This window comes from Aethina tumida, chromosome 7, assembly GCF_024364675.1.
Source record: "Aethina tumida isolate Nest 87 chromosome 7, icAetTumi1.1, whole genome shotgun sequence".
NCBI classification, from domain to species: Eukaryota; Metazoa; Arthropoda; class Insecta; order Coleoptera; family Nitidulidae; genus Aethina; species Aethina tumida.
In genome coordinates this window covers 12,607,443-12,626,555 of record NC_065441.1, presented here as the reverse complement: position 1 = coordinate 12,626,555, position 19,113 = coordinate 12,607,443, and the positions used below count along the sequence as shown (strand labels likewise).

The 19,113-nt window shown below is 28.7% G+C and overlaps 5 protein-coding genes across 5 annotated transcripts; all 5 read left to right on the top strand.

Annotated features, from left to right (window-relative positions):
- Nucleotides 1-35: 35 nt before the first annotated feature.
- LOC109605226 (uncharacterized) lies at nucleotides 36-1,785 on the top strand. Its single transcript, XM_020021793.2, has 7 exons — nucleotides 36-151; nucleotides 284-395; nucleotides 460-657; nucleotides 708-1,002; nucleotides 1,054-1,273; nucleotides 1,332-1,568; nucleotides 1,620-1,785. Exons 1-7 carry the CDS (start codon nucleotides 84-86, stop codon nucleotides 1,744-1,746), a joined length of 1,257 nt encoding a protein of 418 aa, XP_019877352.2. The 5' UTR covers nucleotides 36-83; the 3' UTR covers nucleotides 1,747-1,785.
- Nucleotides 1,786-1,923: 138 nt separating this feature from the next.
- Nucleotides 1,924-3,746, top strand: LOC109605231 (protein phosphatase 1 regulatory subunit 36). Its single transcript, XM_020021797.2, has 6 exons — nucleotides 1,924-2,114; nucleotides 2,174-2,264; nucleotides 2,323-2,815; nucleotides 2,878-3,100; nucleotides 3,152-3,385; nucleotides 3,479-3,746. Exons 1-6 carry the CDS (start codon nucleotides 2,041-2,043, stop codon nucleotides 3,594-3,596), a joined length of 1,233 nt encoding a protein of 410 aa, XP_019877356.2. The 5' UTR covers nucleotides 1,924-2,040; the 3' UTR covers nucleotides 3,597-3,746.
- A 170-nt stretch (nucleotides 3,747-3,916) lies between these two features.
- On the top strand, nucleotides 3,917-5,344 carry LOC109605230 (7-methylguanosine phosphate-specific 5'-nucleotidase). Its single transcript, XM_020021796.2, has 6 exons — nucleotides 3,917-4,201; nucleotides 4,254-4,413; nucleotides 4,465-4,527; nucleotides 4,578-4,707; nucleotides 4,759-4,989; nucleotides 5,049-5,344. The coding sequence occupies exons 1-6, from the start codon at nucleotides 3,961-3,963 to the stop codon at nucleotides 5,151-5,153; spliced, it is 930 nt and encodes a 309-aa protein (XP_019877355.1). The 5' UTR covers nucleotides 3,917-3,960; the 3' UTR covers nucleotides 5,154-5,344.
- Nucleotides 5,345-6,528: 1,184 nt separating this feature from the next.
- On the top strand, nucleotides 6,529-8,014 carry LOC109605232 (uncharacterized). Its single transcript, XM_020021798.2, has 6 exons — nucleotides 6,529-6,550; nucleotides 6,604-6,666; nucleotides 6,726-6,827; nucleotides 6,889-7,100; nucleotides 7,179-7,451; nucleotides 7,507-8,014. Exons 1-6 carry the CDS (start codon nucleotides 6,529-6,531, stop codon nucleotides 7,534-7,536), a joined length of 702 nt encoding a protein of 233 aa, XP_019877357.2. The 3' UTR covers nucleotides 7,537-8,014.
- Nucleotides 8,015-9,517: 1,503 nt separating this feature from the next.
- Nucleotides 9,518-10,589, top strand: LOC109605227 (odorant receptor Or2). The gene is made up of 5 exons (XM_020021794.2): nucleotides 9,518-9,834; nucleotides 9,900-9,996; nucleotides 10,046-10,144; nucleotides 10,196-10,351; nucleotides 10,407-10,589. Exons 1-5 carry the CDS (start codon nucleotides 9,653-9,655, stop codon nucleotides 10,491-10,493), a joined length of 621 nt encoding a protein of 206 aa, XP_019877353.2. The 5' UTR covers nucleotides 9,518-9,652; the 3' UTR covers nucleotides 10,494-10,589.
- Nucleotides 10,590-19,113: the final 8,524 nt, after the last annotated feature.

The following is a 19,113-nucleotide window of genomic DNA, read 5'->3' as shown; positions in this document are numbered from 1 at the left end:
GTGAATTTTTCTAATAATTTAATGTCAAAAAATATTTTTACATTTTAACTTCTACATTTATACTAATATACTCAAATAATATTATGGAATCTTCATTCAAGAATGGGAAATGGGCTTGGGATGAGTTTACTGATTTCTTAATATATATGCAGTACGAAATATTTCTATATAAATATATTTACGTATAAATATGTTTAATTATTATATCAAATTATTAATATTAATTAATATTTTGATTATCTTATTTATAATTATTGACTATTTAAAATTTATTATTTTGTAGAAACGAACAAAAAAACTTGAAGCAAATATCACGTACAAACAAATTTTCAAGCGACATAAGCGGTGGAAGTGAAGTCGTAAGATTTAAAGAAGCGGTCGATTCTTTGGAGCAGGTGAGTTTAGTTGCCATTTATATTTACATATCTTGTTAAATTACTTAAATTTTCATGTTCTTAGGCCCGTTTTAGGAAACTTTTTCAAAGAAAAGTTAAATTGTTTGAGGTCGAAGTTATTACAATCCAAGACATCAAAGATGTGGCTTTATTTACAATCAATCCTAGGGATCTTTCTCCCGAATTTATTGATATTTTACATACAGCTACGATGGATAGATTTTTACGGGCTTTGATAGTGTATTTCCAATTTCTTGTGCAGGTTTAAAATGTACATTAAATGCTCCAAACATATTCAAGCGCAATTTCTAGAATTTTGAAGAAATGCAAGAAAGGAGGGTGCTTATAGCAAGAACGTTAAAGTGCGAAGCCAGCGAAAACAATGAAAGGATATTAAGAGAAACGTTTTCTGAACTACGAAGTATTATCTCCAAAGAGTATGCAGCAATTCTGATGGGCACTGGAGAAAACAAGAAGTTTCATCACATGAACACAAAAAACAATACTTCTTTGTCTGGCGAAGATAAAAGGAAAATGGAGTTTTTGTTTGTTATAACTGTTAAAATTATTTGGATAGCGATGGAAAGAAAATATTTGTCTACTATAGGTAACTCAAAAATTGTTGTAATTATCTAAACGTGCACAAAATTTTTATTAGAGGTTGAGTTAAATCGTTTGTTACGATCTCCCTATTTCAACAATGCTAAGAGAAAATACAAGGAAAGTCCGATGGAACCAGCAGAAAAGAAGATCATTTACGGCGACGTGTGGACGGAAGAAAGGAAATTGAAACAAAGATCGCCTCTTATTCAAGAAATACTTCTTAATGACTATCAAGACTTTCACTTACTCTCTATTGGATTATTTAATCTAGAAAAGTTAGTAATTAAGTATTTTTATGGTGTAAATTGAAATTCATAATCATCTTTAAACCAGTGATAACGAACGTGTGGCGTATCTTCAGTTGGCGCTATGTCTCCCGGAAGAGGATCTACATGACTATGACATAGGTATTGGTATATTGGGATGGCCCAGACACATTTTAGATCCCATGTTAGTCCAAATTCCAAAAGCTCAACAGACACAAATGTCTGGAATTCTTGGCGCACCGTCTGTAATGTCAGTGACTGATTTTCCAAAATTTAATATACCAAAGAAAGTTAAAGTAGAGGGGTAAGTTATATTTCTAGTACTTCCTTGATGGTTATTTATGGAAATTTTTAGGGAGGAAGAAATTACTAAATATTATGCGAAAAAACTTGAGAAATACGTACCATCTGCGAAAAAGAGACAAGAGAGAATTACTCAACAGAAACTATGGAAAAAGTACCTAAAGACCTTTGGATCGTAATTATATTAATATATACTTTCAATATATATACAGATTTTACTTTGGATTACTTGGATCAATTTAAGTTTAAAATTTTATAACATATATTATATATTAAATTTTTAAATTTCAATGACAATTTAATCATTTTATATTAAAATGGTTAATTAAACTTCAAATTTAGTTGACAGTTTGTGGGTGGGGTTTGTTGTATTTCTTATGAGTCGCGGTTTTTTTCATTCGTAAACTTTAAAATTGGAATGTTTTACTTGTATGGAACAAAATTCTTGTAGTTTTGTTGAAGAATTCTAAATCATGGAAGTAGAAACAAAGTTTAGGAATGGATACTGGATATGGGATGAGTTCTCAAATGAACTAAAATTTGTTAAGTAATAACTTTCTTTGATATCGAATTTATTGAACATTTAACTAAACAGTCTATTCTTAGATATTACATGAAAAGAAAGTCAACTGAACAACAATTTCGAAGTTCCATTTATGCTGACTATCGGTTTAGTAACTCCGATAATTTAGATCCTGTAATATATCTAGGGAGTGATAACTTTTAAATTTCATTTTGTACTATTAAATTTTTAGTTACATTTTCGAAAATTCCTGCAACGAACGGTCAAGCCGCCAGATCCGGATGTCGTGACAATCCAGGATGTAATTGATGTCGCTCTGTATCACGCCAATCCAATTGATCTTATTCCAGAGTTCGTTCAAAATTTATACACTGGTTCTTACGAAAGATTTCTACGAGCGCTCATTATATATTTTTCGTATTTTTATCAGCTCTACGAACTAATGTCTGAAAGACGAGGGGAGGTTCAGCGTAGCTTAAAAAGTGATGCCTATAGGCAAAAACAAAATATAGTTGCTGAAAGATTGACCGATTTACGTATGTTGGCTGGAAAAGAATATGCTTGTATGTTAATGGGATCCGGTGAAAGTAAAAAACTTCATCATATGAGTGATCTCACTCGTTCATCTTTACATGTGAAAGACAGAAAGCGTTTTGAATTCTTCATTTCAATCACTGCCAGGATCATATGGATTACTTTCGAGAGGAAATATTTAAACCTTATAGGTATCAAATTATTGAATGTTATTTGAACTTTACTTTTCCCTTTTTTTATTTACTTTTCCCAGAAGTTGAATTAAGCCGATTACTAAGGACTAATCATTTCCATACTTTCAATCGCCATCCTGACTTAGTTGTTTCGAAAATTTTGCCTAATGAAACAAAGATATTGCACGGTACATCTTTGAAGCAATGTTCAAGATTAAGGGATAATTGTCCTTTGGTTCAAGAAGTGGTGAATAAGAATAAGGACATTGGTTTATTAGCTATTGATAAACCTGTGATGCCAACGTGTGTATGCTTTCATAAGTTCGAATTGTTTGACTAAGAAATTATTTTTAGGTCAAAAGTTTATAGGGAATATTTACGAGCACTAATGTGTGCACCAGAAGAACAATTCCATGAATTAGGGATAGGAATGGGTATTATAGGTTGGCCCCGAAACCTTATGGATCCATTGTTGAGGCAACTTTCAAAAGCACAACAAAAAATGTCGGCAATTAATATATCAGATCCAAATATATTTCCTCCTTTTAGATTACCCTCAGAAAGTAGAGCAACTAGATATTCTCAAATGTAAGTCTTACACCTTTACGTATATTATTATTGAAAATAATACTTCATACATATAGTACAGTTAATTGATATATGTAATTTAAAAAATTTCAGTTATTCCGGTAAGATATATGAGGAGACTGAACAAAAAAAGGCAGACAGGAACATACAAAAAATGGTTTGGAAAAGATATTTGAAGAAAATACAAAAAGGCTGGCAAGATAATTATTAGTGGAAAAATATCTTTATTAAAAACATATACATATTATTCGCAGATAAATCGTGTATTCAGATTCGTTGGTCATATTTTTTAGAGTTACAATTTTAATTTAAAATTTATACACATGCATTTTGAATTTAATATAAATTAAATGTCTTAATATTTTTGTTCTTATTATGTTAAAATCAGAATTTTTTTACACTATGGAATAACTTTTATTAAGCGGATTATTGGTTTACTGATAAATAATAGGGAATACGGAGTAGTTTAACATTTATATTTTATTTATTTTATACGATATACAAAACAAATTTTATAGTTTCTGCACTTTTGAACTATTGGGAATTCTATATGGCGCAATCTCCGGCATTTATGAATGTCAAACCTTTTAGGTTATAGGAAGTTGTCAGTAAAATATTTATCTGGAATAATGGATTTAATAGACAAATTACCACAATTACTACAACCTCATGTACACATCAAAAATAAAGATAAATTTTGTAAAACATTAGGCGCGCTTATTAAAGATGGCCCTAGTAAATTACAAGTTGTATTTGATTTTGACCAAACATTGACTAAACAACATGAAAATGGAAAGAAACATTTGAGCAGTTTTGGTAACACTTTAACACAACATCATTAACTTAAAGTAAAACAATATCCTTGTAGGAATGTTTGATAAATGTCCATCTTTAAGTGCAGAATACAAAAAAACTGTGGATGAATTACACAAAAAATATTATCCATTGGAAATTGATCCAAATATACCCATCAATGAAAAATATAAATTAATGGAAGAGTGGTGGAATAAATCAGAAGTTGCATTAAAGTTGGTGTTTAATAAACAAAATTAAATAAAATTGATTTTCTTTTTTTGTAGGGGACTTAAAGTAGATCAAAATGAAATAGATGAAGTTTGTTTAAAAATTGAACCGTCTTTGAGGTTTGTTTTAAATATATTATAAATTCATTGTTTTATTATTGAATTTACAGGGACAACACAAAATTATCTTTTGATCTTATGCTTCAGAAGAATATTCCAGTACTTGTATTTTCTGCTGGATTGGGTAATACAGTACAGACTGTTTTAAAACATCAGTCCGTACTCTTACCCAATGTAAAGGTGAAATTAATTCTGCACTTTAAGCCTATTACCTAATAAAATCAATTTTAGATAATATCTAATTTTTTAAAATACAATGATGATGGCAGTATTGAAGGATTTATTAATGCTCCAATTCATGTATTTAATAAAAATGAATATGCCATTAAAAATGCTGATTTCTATAATGATGTCAAAGATAGACACAATGTTATCCTCTTAGGTGATTCTTTGGGGGATGCTTCAATGGCAGATGGCATTGATCATGTTAATACTATAAAAATTGGATTTTTGTATGAAAGGGTATGAGTTATTAGGAGTTAATTAGTGCTAATCAATTATTTATTATATGTTTATTTTAGAGAGAAGAAGCATTGCCTAAATATTTAGATACTTTTGATATAGTACTGGAAGATGATCAGACAATGGATGTGTTTCTTGCACTCTTAAAGTGCATATGTGGATAAGAATATAATGTTGTAATATAAAGGAATTGATATAATTAATGACTCTCTGAAAACTCACCAATTAGGCAATTATTTGTTTTATATTAAGTACGGTTTTTTTTTTAAATGACATGTATCTTTAGGAGAAACTTAATGTGGAAATGCACAATTTATTTTGTGGTATTTTTTTTAATAAATATTTTACTGCACAATTTATTTTTAAGTAACTAAATTTTATAAATGAAAGCTCAATTTCCAGAAGCTTACTGCAACTAATCAGAAAGTACGACAGATGTGGTCAACAATTTTACAAAACCTCAAGCATTTTGCCGCTAGATGGGATAAATGAAAACCATTGGAGCTTAAGCGTCATACCACTAGATGACACAGAAAATTATGTTATTTACCGAAGCGATGTGGTCGTTTTAATAAGAATAATAAACAATAAGCGGCAATAATTAGCAAAAACTCAAAATTTCTATTGAAGTAATAATAATTTAAAATATTAGTTGTAACTGGAGTATTACTTATGTTTCTGAAATATATAAGCAACTTTGATAAATTAAAATTCCATTTCATTGTTAATTATATAATATTATCCAAATAAAGAGAATAAAATTACATTTGCATCTAAACTAATATTAATTAAAAAATAATAAATATAATATTTCTGTATTGTCATAATTCCTGTTTTTAATTAAAAAAAGATTATTCGATAATTGAACACAACTACAGAAGTTTCCCAGATGTGAACCCCATGACCTTTATGACGCGTCGTGCGTACAAGTATATGTTAACGCGTCGCGACGTTTCAAATAAAACTTTTGCAAATATGTTTTTTGTTTGTTTGAGCGACAAAACAAAACTCGTTAAAAACGTGTTTTAGATTCTGTCATAAAAATACCGAATATTCCTTCGAAATTGATACATTTATTTCCTATTCTAGTTATAAAACCGTCAGAGTGTAAATTTTGTTGGACGTCAGGACATCTCTCACACTTCATTTGTTCACAAGTCATTTGGGTCCCTTCTCGAACACCCCTGATGTAGTTTTCGAGACCATCGGAGCACAAAATATGACTGGATTTCTTGAATTTTACCGATTATCTAACCGACATTGTAATTTATCGACACAGTTGGTTATTGATACCGTAATTGTTCATATACGACGTTTTGAATAAATAATATTACATACTTATTTTGTCCATAAAATCAAATTGACCTATTATTTTCTAATTAGGCATAGGCAGGCATATTTTATTTCAAATTTAATTTAAGATAGTGATTTGAATAATTTAATCCTTATCAGTTATTCACATATATTTTAGATAAAATATCTTATCAGTGATATTATTGATTGCGTGATCAACTTAAACTAATTAGTTTGTCATCAACCATGGAAGACAAAGATGTGTCACGTAATATTCATTAATCTTGTTTTTTAACTTAATTTTACGTATAATAATTTTAGAATCATCGCCTTCATATAGTGAATGTGTAGCAACACAACCCATTACTATACAACCAGTTCCAGGTATGTCATATTTTTGTATCGTGTTTTATTATTTAGTGGTCTAACTAATATTAATTCAGGTGCGTACGTTATTCAATATTCAAGTGCTCCGCCACGTGGTATCAATTGTCTCCAGTATATCCAAAAGATAATAATAGATAAAGAAGTTAGTATGACTGAAAGTACGTTGGTTTAATTTGATTAATGAAACAAGCATCTATATATAATACAAAAATATTTTAGTTTTCTTGAACTTCAAAAAGGAGGATTGTTTTGCAATTAAAGACGAACTCGGTCGGAAGCTTATATCATTTAAAGAAGAATCTTCTTCTTTACAACGATGTTGTCTAGGTGGATTCAGAGATTTTGTCTGTAAAGGTTTTGATTTATATGGGGAAGAAATTATTAATTATGAACGAGTTCTGAATTGGAAATCTTGTTGTGATGCTGAAAACGTAAGGTCTGATACATTTTTGAAAATTTAAAAATTATCAACTCTTATCCTAAAATGTTAATTATTTTTAATGTTTAAGATTATAGAAGTTTTTTCACCACCTGGGAACTCTGTAGGTAAAGTTACTTACGACAAAATAAACAGAAAATTTGTTATATGGGATATAACAGGACTAGAAATTTTCAATATTCAGTGTACTTTCAAGTGTTGTGGAAAGAACACATACGTCATATTATATGGTGAAGAGCCAATATCGGATATAAATGCAAGCAAATACATTTTTGAATTTTCTGTACCCAGAGATTTACAGCCGATACAAAAAGCTTTAATCATTGGTGGAGTTCTTCTTCTAGTAAGTTGGCGATTGTTTCATTTTAAATGCGCATTTATAGTTTTTCATTTTTCAGAAAAGTATGTTCTATGATCAAGCACGATAAGCATGTTCCATTAAAAAAGTAAAAATTCTTAAAACGAAGAAACTTAATAAAATTTGTTGTGAAACCATGTTTTATTAATACGCCCAGAAACTTGAAACAACGTAATGTTAATTTGGAAACTTTAGGAAACGCAAAAGGAACAGTCTTATCAAGCCGGGACGAAAAATTCCGGCGTCACTAAGCACATAAAATTACTGGAGGCGCAACGCGTCGCAGAGTAGACTGTGAAATGGCAAGTGCTTTCTTGGGTCAAAGAGGATTACTATTGATAGAGAGTGCAAGTTGCCGGATTTTAGAGGATCTTGAAACAAAATGCGCCTCGTACACGTGGTTAATTCGCCACGCTCCCACGACGGATCAAACAGTGTTACTGTAACATATACCGGTGTTTTGATCATGTTTCGTTTGACTGCGTGATGTTTATGATTAATTCACATTTTCTGACAGCTATTCTCAAATCTGTATTGATTTTTTAATGAGATACTATTGGTAGCACAAATAAAATCCAATTTTATGCAAAGAACATTAACATATTCTTCTCAGATGAACCTTATTTGTATAAAATGGTTAAAATATATTCTTTTCCGATGCGCAAAACACTGTTATATGATTTAAACAAATAAAATAAATATTTTGTAGAGGAGCACCCTTTTATCATAATCAAATGAAGTAAAAACTAAATCATAACCGTCGATGAAAATTCCACAGATAGATATAACTCCCTAAATTAATCGAATATGCGTTAATGATCCATTTCAAGTATGACAACTTGAAACACATGAATTAATTTGAGAACTCTGCACAAAGTCATGTTTAATTAAGGCGCAATTCAATTAATTTAAGTTACATGTTAGTTAAATCTGTGTAGCAACATATGTTTATGATTATACCAAACTCGTAATGCAAAATTGGATAATTAGACGCTTTTTAACAACAAAACGTAAAAACACGTTAAAAATAATGTGTTTATGCTGCAGAAGTGTTAAGTCAATAAAAGCAGCTTAAATATTTCAACAGTACTGTCAACGGTGATTTAAAACAAACAAAAACTTAAATTAGAAACTATATTTTAAATAACAAAGTAGATGAACCTAGTTTAAAAACTAATTTTTAACTTTCCCGTAAGTTTAAAGCAATTTTAGAAGATAATGCTACCCCTTATTACGTCAATTACAGAACTCAATAAATAACTTCTGAAAATTTATAATTCATTTTACCGAAGCTGCTCCATTCGAACTGTAATAGACCAATTTAGGAAATTAGTGCAACACGTGAGTTTCACATACGCTAAGATAAGAATGCTAATTACATTTCTGTACCTATACCAGTTAGAAACGTGAAGATCTAATAGATAAGCGAAATCGTTTCGCCAACTTTATCCGGTAAGTACAATTTTCGGTGTGTTCTTGCCCAAATCCAGTTGAATATTAACATCACACATTTAATTTTTTAGAGCCATCATGGGAAAAGTTACGGTTCAGGAAAAGATTGCGCCTAATCTTTTCTCCTCATATTTCGACATGACAATGAGACAAGTGTACCTGTCGGGTATTTGGGTGAAACATTACATGAAATCCAAACACAAACTTTTCTGGGCAATCCACAGCCCCATTGTAGTCGCCTGCTCCATATTTCTTACCTATCAGGAAATATATCTGATCTGCACCTCGAGAACGCTAAACGAGGTCGTAAAAAACTTGAGGGATCACTTGAATCATGTGGCCGGAACGGCGAAGCTCATAGCTTTCGTACTGATGAGACACAAGTTTTACGAATGCATGAGGCTTTTGAGAACGTACGACTTCTACTATGAGCAAGTAGCCGGGTTCGATTGCAAAGAAATAATTAGGAAACAATTGAGGGCTTGTCATATCTATATAATACTGTTTTATACCATAATTTATATGATAATTGCCTCGATTTTTGTGGTGGAAAATTTCAGAATTCTCACTCATTATGTTGACGTTAATGATTTGTTGAAGCAAATTTTACCTTTGAATTTGGGATTGATCGGACTTACGGGATTGGGTTGGATAACACTGGGTAAAGTTCATTTAAGCGGATTGAAGTAATCCTCATTAGTTTATTGATAGGTTTCGATGTTATTTTCACAACTATGTGTAGTTGTGTAACTGCACATATCAAAATATTGCAAGGAGCATTTAGAACTATAAGGCAAAGATGTTTATTGAGAATTAAAATCAATGAAGAAGAATTTTTAAATGATCCTCCTTGTTTACAAGAAGAAACCATTAAAGAGATGAGGAGAGTAATAATTCATTTACAAGCAGTGATTAGGTAATATATATGGAGTGTTGTTCTAATTAATACGTTTTTGTGGTTTGTACTGATTATTATTTTAGTGTATGTGACAGGGTAGAATATGTTTATAATAAACAAGCCCTTGTTCAAACATCGATTTCTCTTTTGGAAATTTGTTTTTGCCTTTATTTAAGTTCGGTAAGATTAATAACTCATATTATTACGGCAATGCTAACGTAGATTTCAGACAAGAGACAAGGATATTGCCATGAATGGATTTTACTTGATGGCCACCATGTTTCAACTTATGCTCTATTGTTGGCATGGCAACGAATTAACTTATGCCGTAAATTGTTCACTTAAATAAAAGTTCTATATAATAGTGATAATTTTTTAGAGTTCAGGTTTACCTTATGCTGTTTATGATGGAGATTGGCTTTCCACTAATAAGGCATTTAAGCAATATATGATTATAACCATGTCACGGATGAATAGGCCTTTGTATGTCACCATTGGCAAAATTACACCTATGAGTTTTTCTACTTTTTTGACAGTTAATTTAAATTAATAACAGGTTAATATTCTTTATGATATATATTATTTTTTAGATAATCAGAGCATCTTATTCTGTTTTTACATTTTTGAAACAGAAGGAGAATATGAATATGAAAACAAACGGAAACATTGATTATTAAATGCAACTATTATAAATTACCCAAAATAGAATGTTGCTAATATAAAAAGCACTTAAAACCACTAAATTTATTGTTAACAATAAACTCACAGCGAACATACCATATTTATCTATGATTAAATTAAAATATTTAAACCACATAGAGAATAGTTCATAAAGTAATTTAGTCGAATTAATTTAAAGTAGTTAAACAATATACAATTTTGCATACTTAATCACAACGGATAATTCATTTTAATTATTCGAAATTTCACTTTTGGCCAATGTGTGTTTTACGAAGCTATTTACTAATCAAATATTTGAGCTTTTATTCCCATCTCAAGCAATGCATTTTGCATGTTAACGGGTATTCCAATGAATTGCCACTACATTTAGGCAACTCCGGTATTTACAATTTGAAATTCGTCTAACTACTTGTAGTAACAGTGAAGGGTGTAATGTATTGTTACACAAAGATTTTAGGGGAGTTGTTTTAGCTATGGAGTTTACTCCCATTAAGATATTACATTTAATTTTTTGTTAATATTGAAATATTATATATAATGCGTGCATAAAAGGCAACACCTTAACCTACACTGACGCGTCGTAGCATCGATCTGATGAGATTAACGACATTTTCTTATGGTATCTCATTCCAGATGAACTGAATCTGATGTCTTAGTTCATTAAGAGTCTGTGGAGGGGATGTAAATTCCTTAAGCGTTGCCCCATCATATCCCACACATGTTCGATTGGGGAAAGGACTGAAAATCTTGGTGGTCGTGTGTTAGTATACTATACTATATACTATATTATATTATAACTTCGTACTGACTGTTTCTTTAAAAATGGCAGTAGCAGTACTCAGTGCATGGAATATTGAATGATAATACACCTTCAGGTAAGCATTCTTGGGGTGACAATGTTCTGCCCTTTACTGATTTTTGGAAAGCCCCAAAACACATATGCTTTTTCCGACGAGGAATTTATATGCTGCCAGAAAGATGAAAGAAAGTAGTGGCCAGTGTAGGGCAATACTTTGAATGAAATATTTGTGTTCCTTATACTTTAAATAAAGCTTTTATTTCGTAAAAGACTGTGAGAACTTATATTCTACTAATTTTTTAGACAATATAGACTTAGAAATGTACCAAAAACAAGATTGAAAACGTTAGTGAAAGTAGTGATAAAAAAGACAAATCGTATTTTAGATCTCTTGGTAGAGATCAATTGAAAAACATGAGAGGCAGCACACCCGAAGTGCAATTAAAGCAACATTTCTGTAACACGCCAAGTCCATTGGCATAAGAGCTCAAATATTTGAAGAGCAAACAGACACGGTGCGATGGTTGTCTTGCCATAGGCAATTTATATTTGGATGGTGGCGAGCCGGTCCATCAGCATGATGGAAGTGCGAGCGTGGTCTGTACGCACGACCGCTCAGTCTGGCTCATCGCCTGCCAAATAACGAGGAGCGTCTAATGGCCGGCCGGAGGTGCTCTTCGGTGGTCTGCCTTCGCGATGACCGCCACACTGGCCCCCAGGACTACTTCGCAGAATACTAAGTGACTTTGAAATCAAGTGGGTTTTCCGGACAAATAACAACACCCCAGGCCATCGACTCGCTGTCCACTAATGAATTTTGATGATGCGAAATTGAATAATAAAATAACTGTTACATATTCACATTATGATTAAGACATTGTCGCACTATAATTTACCCTTGAGTCTGCAGCTATTCTGAAATTTATTATTGGAAATTCTAAAACTTGTTTTTAGTGTACATTGTTATTTTAAAGAGCTCACGATTCAAATTGCCAAAGCAAATTGATTGTGAATGAAGCCAACTAGGAAATTTTATTTTTAAATAGGCTATTATACTTGTAAACTGAATCCCCCATAACGAGCGAATGGAAACAAAGAAGTTCCTCCAGTTGCTCGGGCGTGGTTATTTCGCTAACAACATTTTTGTCTTGTTCAGGAAAAAAAGTACGTAGTTCGATAAAGTTTTGGGCCGTGAAAGGTAAATTCCGGATAATTAAACGGATTAGCTCGAGTCAGTTAAGCATCATTGTATTCCGAAGCGGGGAAATGGGAATAATCTCGAACGTAATAAACTTACAATACAACAATGAGCTACAATCAACCGGCGGACAGGCTTCGTCGAGCGAGAAATCTTGCCAACATTTCGATCGTTGTTTTGCTGGCTGTTGACTTTCAATATTCCCCTTCCTTACACCACAGTCAGTCTTTTATTGTTTGTCAATTATCTGTCACAATTATAAGTTTAATATAAATGTCTTACACTAAGTCTAAAATTTATCTGTCAAAAGAATTTTTATATATATTTCTATTTTAATTATTAAAAAATTATTTTTACTCCAAATTTTTATAGATTTTTTCATTTCACTTCCAAGGAACAATAATAATAGTTTTATAACCTAATCTAATAACCAATCTAATTTAGCTTAACCTGAACATATATTTATATTTTCATAATATTTATTTCACTGGCCAAAATTTTGTAATTTGATTTAAATATTTTTAAATTATTACTGTCCTTAATATTCAAATAATTATATAAAAAACAATATTGACAATTTTTAATGTAAAACAGATAAAGTAAACAATTAAAAAAATTAGTTTAATAACTGTTTAAATTAGAAGAAGCTTAATATTAGCTTTATGAAATTATTCTATTTCACTTAACTTAATCTAATAACTAATTCAACCCAACACTTCATTTTTGAGATTTAATTTATAATTATTTTAATCTCTACAGCACTGATTTTTAATTTATTTCCACTTAAAATAATATCAATTCTAAAAAATTATCCAACGTAATATAATTTAAACCAATTTCCTAACCTAATCAAATATAACCTATCCTATAAATCTTGTCAATTTTGTGGTTCAATTTATATTTTTTGGAATCACATTACTAAATATTCCTAAAAGGAAAATTAAATTATTTTAATTTCTAGAAAATTGTCCAACTTAACATAATATAAATAAACACCACTTAACGTAACCAAATATAACCTATTAAAATTTTAAATTGTATAATATAAAACTTTTTTGTGGTTCAATTTATGTCTTTCTTTACTTAGATTACTATACATAACATTTCATTTCATTTAGAAAGAAAATTAAAATGTCAGATGTAGGAAGTCATCCAACCTCACATAAACTAAACCTACTTCATCTAAATTAACCAAATATAACCATAACATTTTAAATTTTATAATTTAAAACTCGTCAATTTGGTGGCACAATTTATATTTTTTGGAATTACTACATTACTGAATATTTCTAATGTTTTTTAATTTCACTTAGAAGAAAAATTAAAATATTTTCAATTCCAGAAAACCTATATATCTATATTTTTTTTTTTGAATCAGATTATTATAGAATTTAGAAAGAAAATGAAAATAATATTACTGGAATATTTTGTAACCCAACATAATCTATAGCAGTTTTATGTATCATATTTTTATATTTATAATGTATATATTTTTGTGATTTTTGATTTAATATTGTTTTTTTAAAAGTTTTCAAGATTAACTAAATGAGAATATTATCACTTCTAACAAATTATTATCTAACGTAACCTATTGTAACATATATTTTTTATTATATAGTTTGTGAAATAAGAGAATATGTTGGGTATAAAAATGTTCTTCTTATAATAAATATATAAAATATTTCAAACAGTACTCAAATGAAATCTGAAAAATACGTTAAACATCCGTTTATTTTTTTCCCCAACACGCATTTAATTCCGGCAACCCCGCAATTTATAATTCAAGCTTCAGAAAAGTAACCGGTGCAACACTTCGTTCACATTGAGCAGAACAATCATAATTAAACAGATTCAGCAGTGAAATGTAGCGGAAACTGGAAAATGCGTGTTCCTTCTACCGCCAGAACCGCTTGAAACATTTGCATAATGTAAAACTATTTCTAAATACACTCTACACGCTAATGGATTTATATCACATTTAGATTTGTTTTCCGTTCATTGTCTTTCGCTTCTGTTTGAATTATTGTTCAGGGCTCCCTCTTCGGGAGGGCTGCTATTAGTTCGAATTAAGCTTCAGACTGTTTTATTATGCATAACGTTTTTAAGGGTATAAATTCTCGTGGTCGGGGATCTTAGACAGTTTAGACGATCTGCGAAGATTAACAATATTTGAAATCGTTCACGGGTTATTTGTTATTTACATTTAAGTACGGCCGCAAACAATGAAACAGAGCTTCGGGGAACTTTCTATTAAAAAAAATATATTACACTAAAGGTTTATTTCTATGTGCATTTATGATTAAGAGGTGTGATACTAATTAAACTGTACAAAGCACGAATTAAATAATTCGCCTTCTAACCAATAGATAAACAAGCGCACCTCAGTAATTCGAGAACGGCTCGGGGTGGTTTCGTAGAAATTCTCTGTGACTTATAATTTAATTTAAATATTACGCTTTCTCCTTGTTTAATTTGCCTTGTTATATTTTCCTGTTTGTTTTACACTCCGAGTATATCCCATTCACGGATTAGATTTACAGCTACAATAAAGACCTAGTCAAACAGAGAATAATACGTCTACTTGACAATATTATTACGTTATATACCTTATAATGCTTTAGATTTACTGACTCTATCTTAATTCAGATTCTTATTTCTATTTAAATAGATTTAAACAGTGCCACAGACATATAAACTACAAAGTGGTGAATACACTAAATCATAAATAGCCATTTAAATATTAATTAAAAGTTATATTTAGAAGAATTATAGTTATTGATTCAGAATTAAAATGTTAAAATTAATAATTTACTATATTAAAATAATACTCCCATAATTCTGAATATGTGATTAATTAATTTTATAATTTATTCAAGTTACAAAAACTATAGTTTTAATTATTAGTTCCAGTTACTAAATTTGGTCGAAATATAAAAGAGCAACAATAATAAGTTTGAACAATTTATGAATACACATTTTCCATACATTTATTATTTCTTAGATATACATACCTAATGTAACTTACAAAAATGGTGAATGCGCAAGCACGAATTATTTATATTATTGAGTCGAATTTCCATAACTCAAATTTTTGATAACTCGAAGTTGGCAGTGCGTCCAGTGCGAAAATTATCTGTAATTCTGAAAATTATATTTTTTAAAATTGTAATTGAACATATTAATTAAATATTATTTTTAACTATTTTATTTGGTTAAAAAATAAGTTATTCTTTATTACTCTCCGCATATATTTATAAAAATATACGTAGTATTGTAGATTAAAAATAAAAAATTTAAAAGGATTAATAATTTATCATAGACAATTAATTGACATAATTAATATCAGTCAAATTTTTAATTATTTTCTTTAGTGATATTTGTTAAAATTAATAAAATTATAATAAATAAAATTTGTAAAAATTACCAAATTATATTAATTAATATTGTTATTGTATTAAAAAATACTTTATCAATCATAATATTTTCAGCTACATATTTGATGTAGATAAATAATAGAAGAGAAACGATATTACACTCAAACATTTTTGTATAATAAGCATTATATTTAATTATTATATTGATTAATTATTAGGTTTAATTCAATTTTACCTTTTAATTAGAAGCTAAAATTGTATATTACAGATATGTCCAGATGTGTGATCTAAATTAAATTATGAAACAACAATAAAAAGGGCACAAAAAACTGCAGTAAATGAAAAATTAATATACAAAACATATACATTCTTATTTATATCGAAAATCTTGTCGGTAATGGTAAAAAAAATACTGTGAATGTTATAGCTCTTAATATTAATATTAAGAGGTGTTGTATCGTAAATTTTAATTTCCCGTTTAAATAACACGGGAACGGTGTTCTCTTGGATTTTGAAATTTTTTAACTCTCGTTAGAGATAACATTTCAAAATGATCAAAACAGATTTTTATAGAAAACTTAACGCTCTACAAAAAATGTCTCTTACAGTTTTTTGATATATTCATTTTTTCAAATGTTACTTAACATTAAAGTTCGATTGATTTAAAATTTTGACATTTTTCTCATTTTCTGACGCAACCATCAACTTTATGGGAAAATTTTATATAACATTTTTTGTAGAGAATTCAATTTCCTATAATTTATTTCCGAAAAAGTTTTTGATATTTTTTACAGATCATAAGTTACCTGCTGAAAACTAAAAATTTTATTAAATAATTAAATATTTTACTGCTTTAAATTAAGCAGTTTATCGTTACACTAACAGACTTTTACTACAATTTGACAATTTTTTTCTGTATTCACTTATAACTAGCAATAAGTATTGTAATTGCTCTTCATTTTTCGTGAAACACTTATCGATAATTTTCCCATAAAGTTGATGGTTGCGTCAGAAAATGAGAAAAATTTTAAATCAATCCAACTTTAATGTTAAATAACTTTTGAAAAAATGAATATATCAAAAAACTGTAAGAGACATTTTTTGTAGAGCGTTAAATTTTCTATAAAAATCTGTTTTGATCATTTTGAAATATTATCTCTAACGAGAGTTAAAAAATTTCAGAATCCAAGAGAACACCGTTCCCGTGTTATTTAAACGGGAAATTAAAATTTACGATGCGGTACTCTTAATATTAATATTAAGAGCTGTAATTTCTACGGTATTTTTTTTACCATTTCCAACAAGATTCTCGATATAAATAAGAAAAAAAAAATTTGTCGATTTTTTTGAAACAGTCTAATATACATATATTATAATTAAAATAAATGCGCAATATTTACTTGAAATTTAATAAAAGTTTTATTTTATATTTTAAAATAAAATAGCAAACATGTGAAATAAATGTTAGTGCTTCAAGAGCAAGCCAATAAATAACTTTTCACAAAATTGTTGTGTAAAGAATACGTGCACTGCATAGTGTTAATTTAAGATTGAAGAAAACCGTCGTCTGGAGGTGGGGCGCGGTAATATCAGTTTGTGGCGTCCACGAAATAATAGCTTTCACCTTAGATAGAAATCATCCATTTGAGGGATCAGTGGGACGCGAATTAACTAGACAGCTGCAGATGCCATCGTTCAACGGACGAAGATAGATGACGTGCCGGTGATTGGAGAGGTCCGACGCACTCACACAACTTGTTTTTAACAAAGGCAATTTTATCTTTATATAATTGTACTTTTGCAGATACAGCAACTTTTTTCCTTCGCTTAGGTCTGTCTATCGGTCTGCGTGAGGGGTGAGCAGACACGCTTTGTCATTGTCGTGTGTCGGGGAGGGACTGTCTGCCCGATTTAAAAACGCTCATTCCGGGGGATTACCGAATTTTGACCAAATCACTGCACGCAGTTTTTGCGCGTTGCGAACGAAATTGCGTATGAAACGGGCAAAATCAATTGTCATAATTGTCAAGTGAGTTGGCAGCGGAACGTCGTTTTCAACAATCAGCTTGCAGTCTGTCAACAGGAAAACTAAAACAATCAATTTATTTTAGATATGACGTTTTCAAATATACTTTCACTTGATATAAAAGTAAAGTCTTCAATAAGTTGTATTCAATATCTGTTTTGATTTTCTATTTTTAAATCTTTTTGGTAGAATATTAAATAAATGTTGATTTTTAAAACCCTTAGAATAAATTTCAGTAATTTGTTTAGGTAAAAAAATTTCATTAATGATTTTATAATGACAATTAATAAAATTTGTTCAATATTATAATATTTGTTATTACATATAATTCTTTAATTATAAATAATATCTAACTAACTTATAATTTAAATTAAATTTATTTCAGCTTAATTTCTAAAATTATATAAATAAAAATTTTTAATTTTAATTTTTTAAATTATTTTTAAAATAACAATTTTAATAATTTTAATTTTATTTTAATTTAATTGATTACTTTTAATCTTCAAGGTTATTTTTTTTAAATTAATTACATTAAATAATTTATAAACCCTCATAAATTAGAATTAATTTTGTATTTAATTTGTTAATTTTAGTTTTTTTATTAATTTTTAAAAATATATAAATTAAAATTTCGAATTTTAATTTTTTAAAGTTTTGGGAAAAATTTTTTAAATTTGAAATAACAAACAAAACTATTTTTTTGATCAGTTAATTTTAATTTTTTATATTATTATTATTATATATTTTTTTAATTTAAAATATATAAAATTAAATTACTAATTTTAATTCTTTTATATTAATAATTTTAAGTTTATTTTATTTGCTTATTTTTATTATTATTTTTTTTTAATATAATATATAAATTCAATTTCTTATTTTTAATTTTGAAGGGTGATTTTAATATTTATTATTTTTTCTTAAACTAATTGGTAGTTATTTAATGTTTTGAGCCAAATTTTATAAATTTAAAATAATAATTCCATGTTTTTAATTAATTTCTTAATTTTAACTTTTTAAACTTTTTATAAATTTAATTGCCATATTCTAGTTAATTAGATCAATTTTTAAAAATATATAAATTTAAATTTTAAGTATTTTAATCAAATTTTTAAATTTACAGTTTACTAATAAATATATTCTTTTTTATTTTATAAAATAAATAAAATTTAATTTAACTAATTTAATTTTAAAATTACTTTATTATAAAATTAAGTGATAT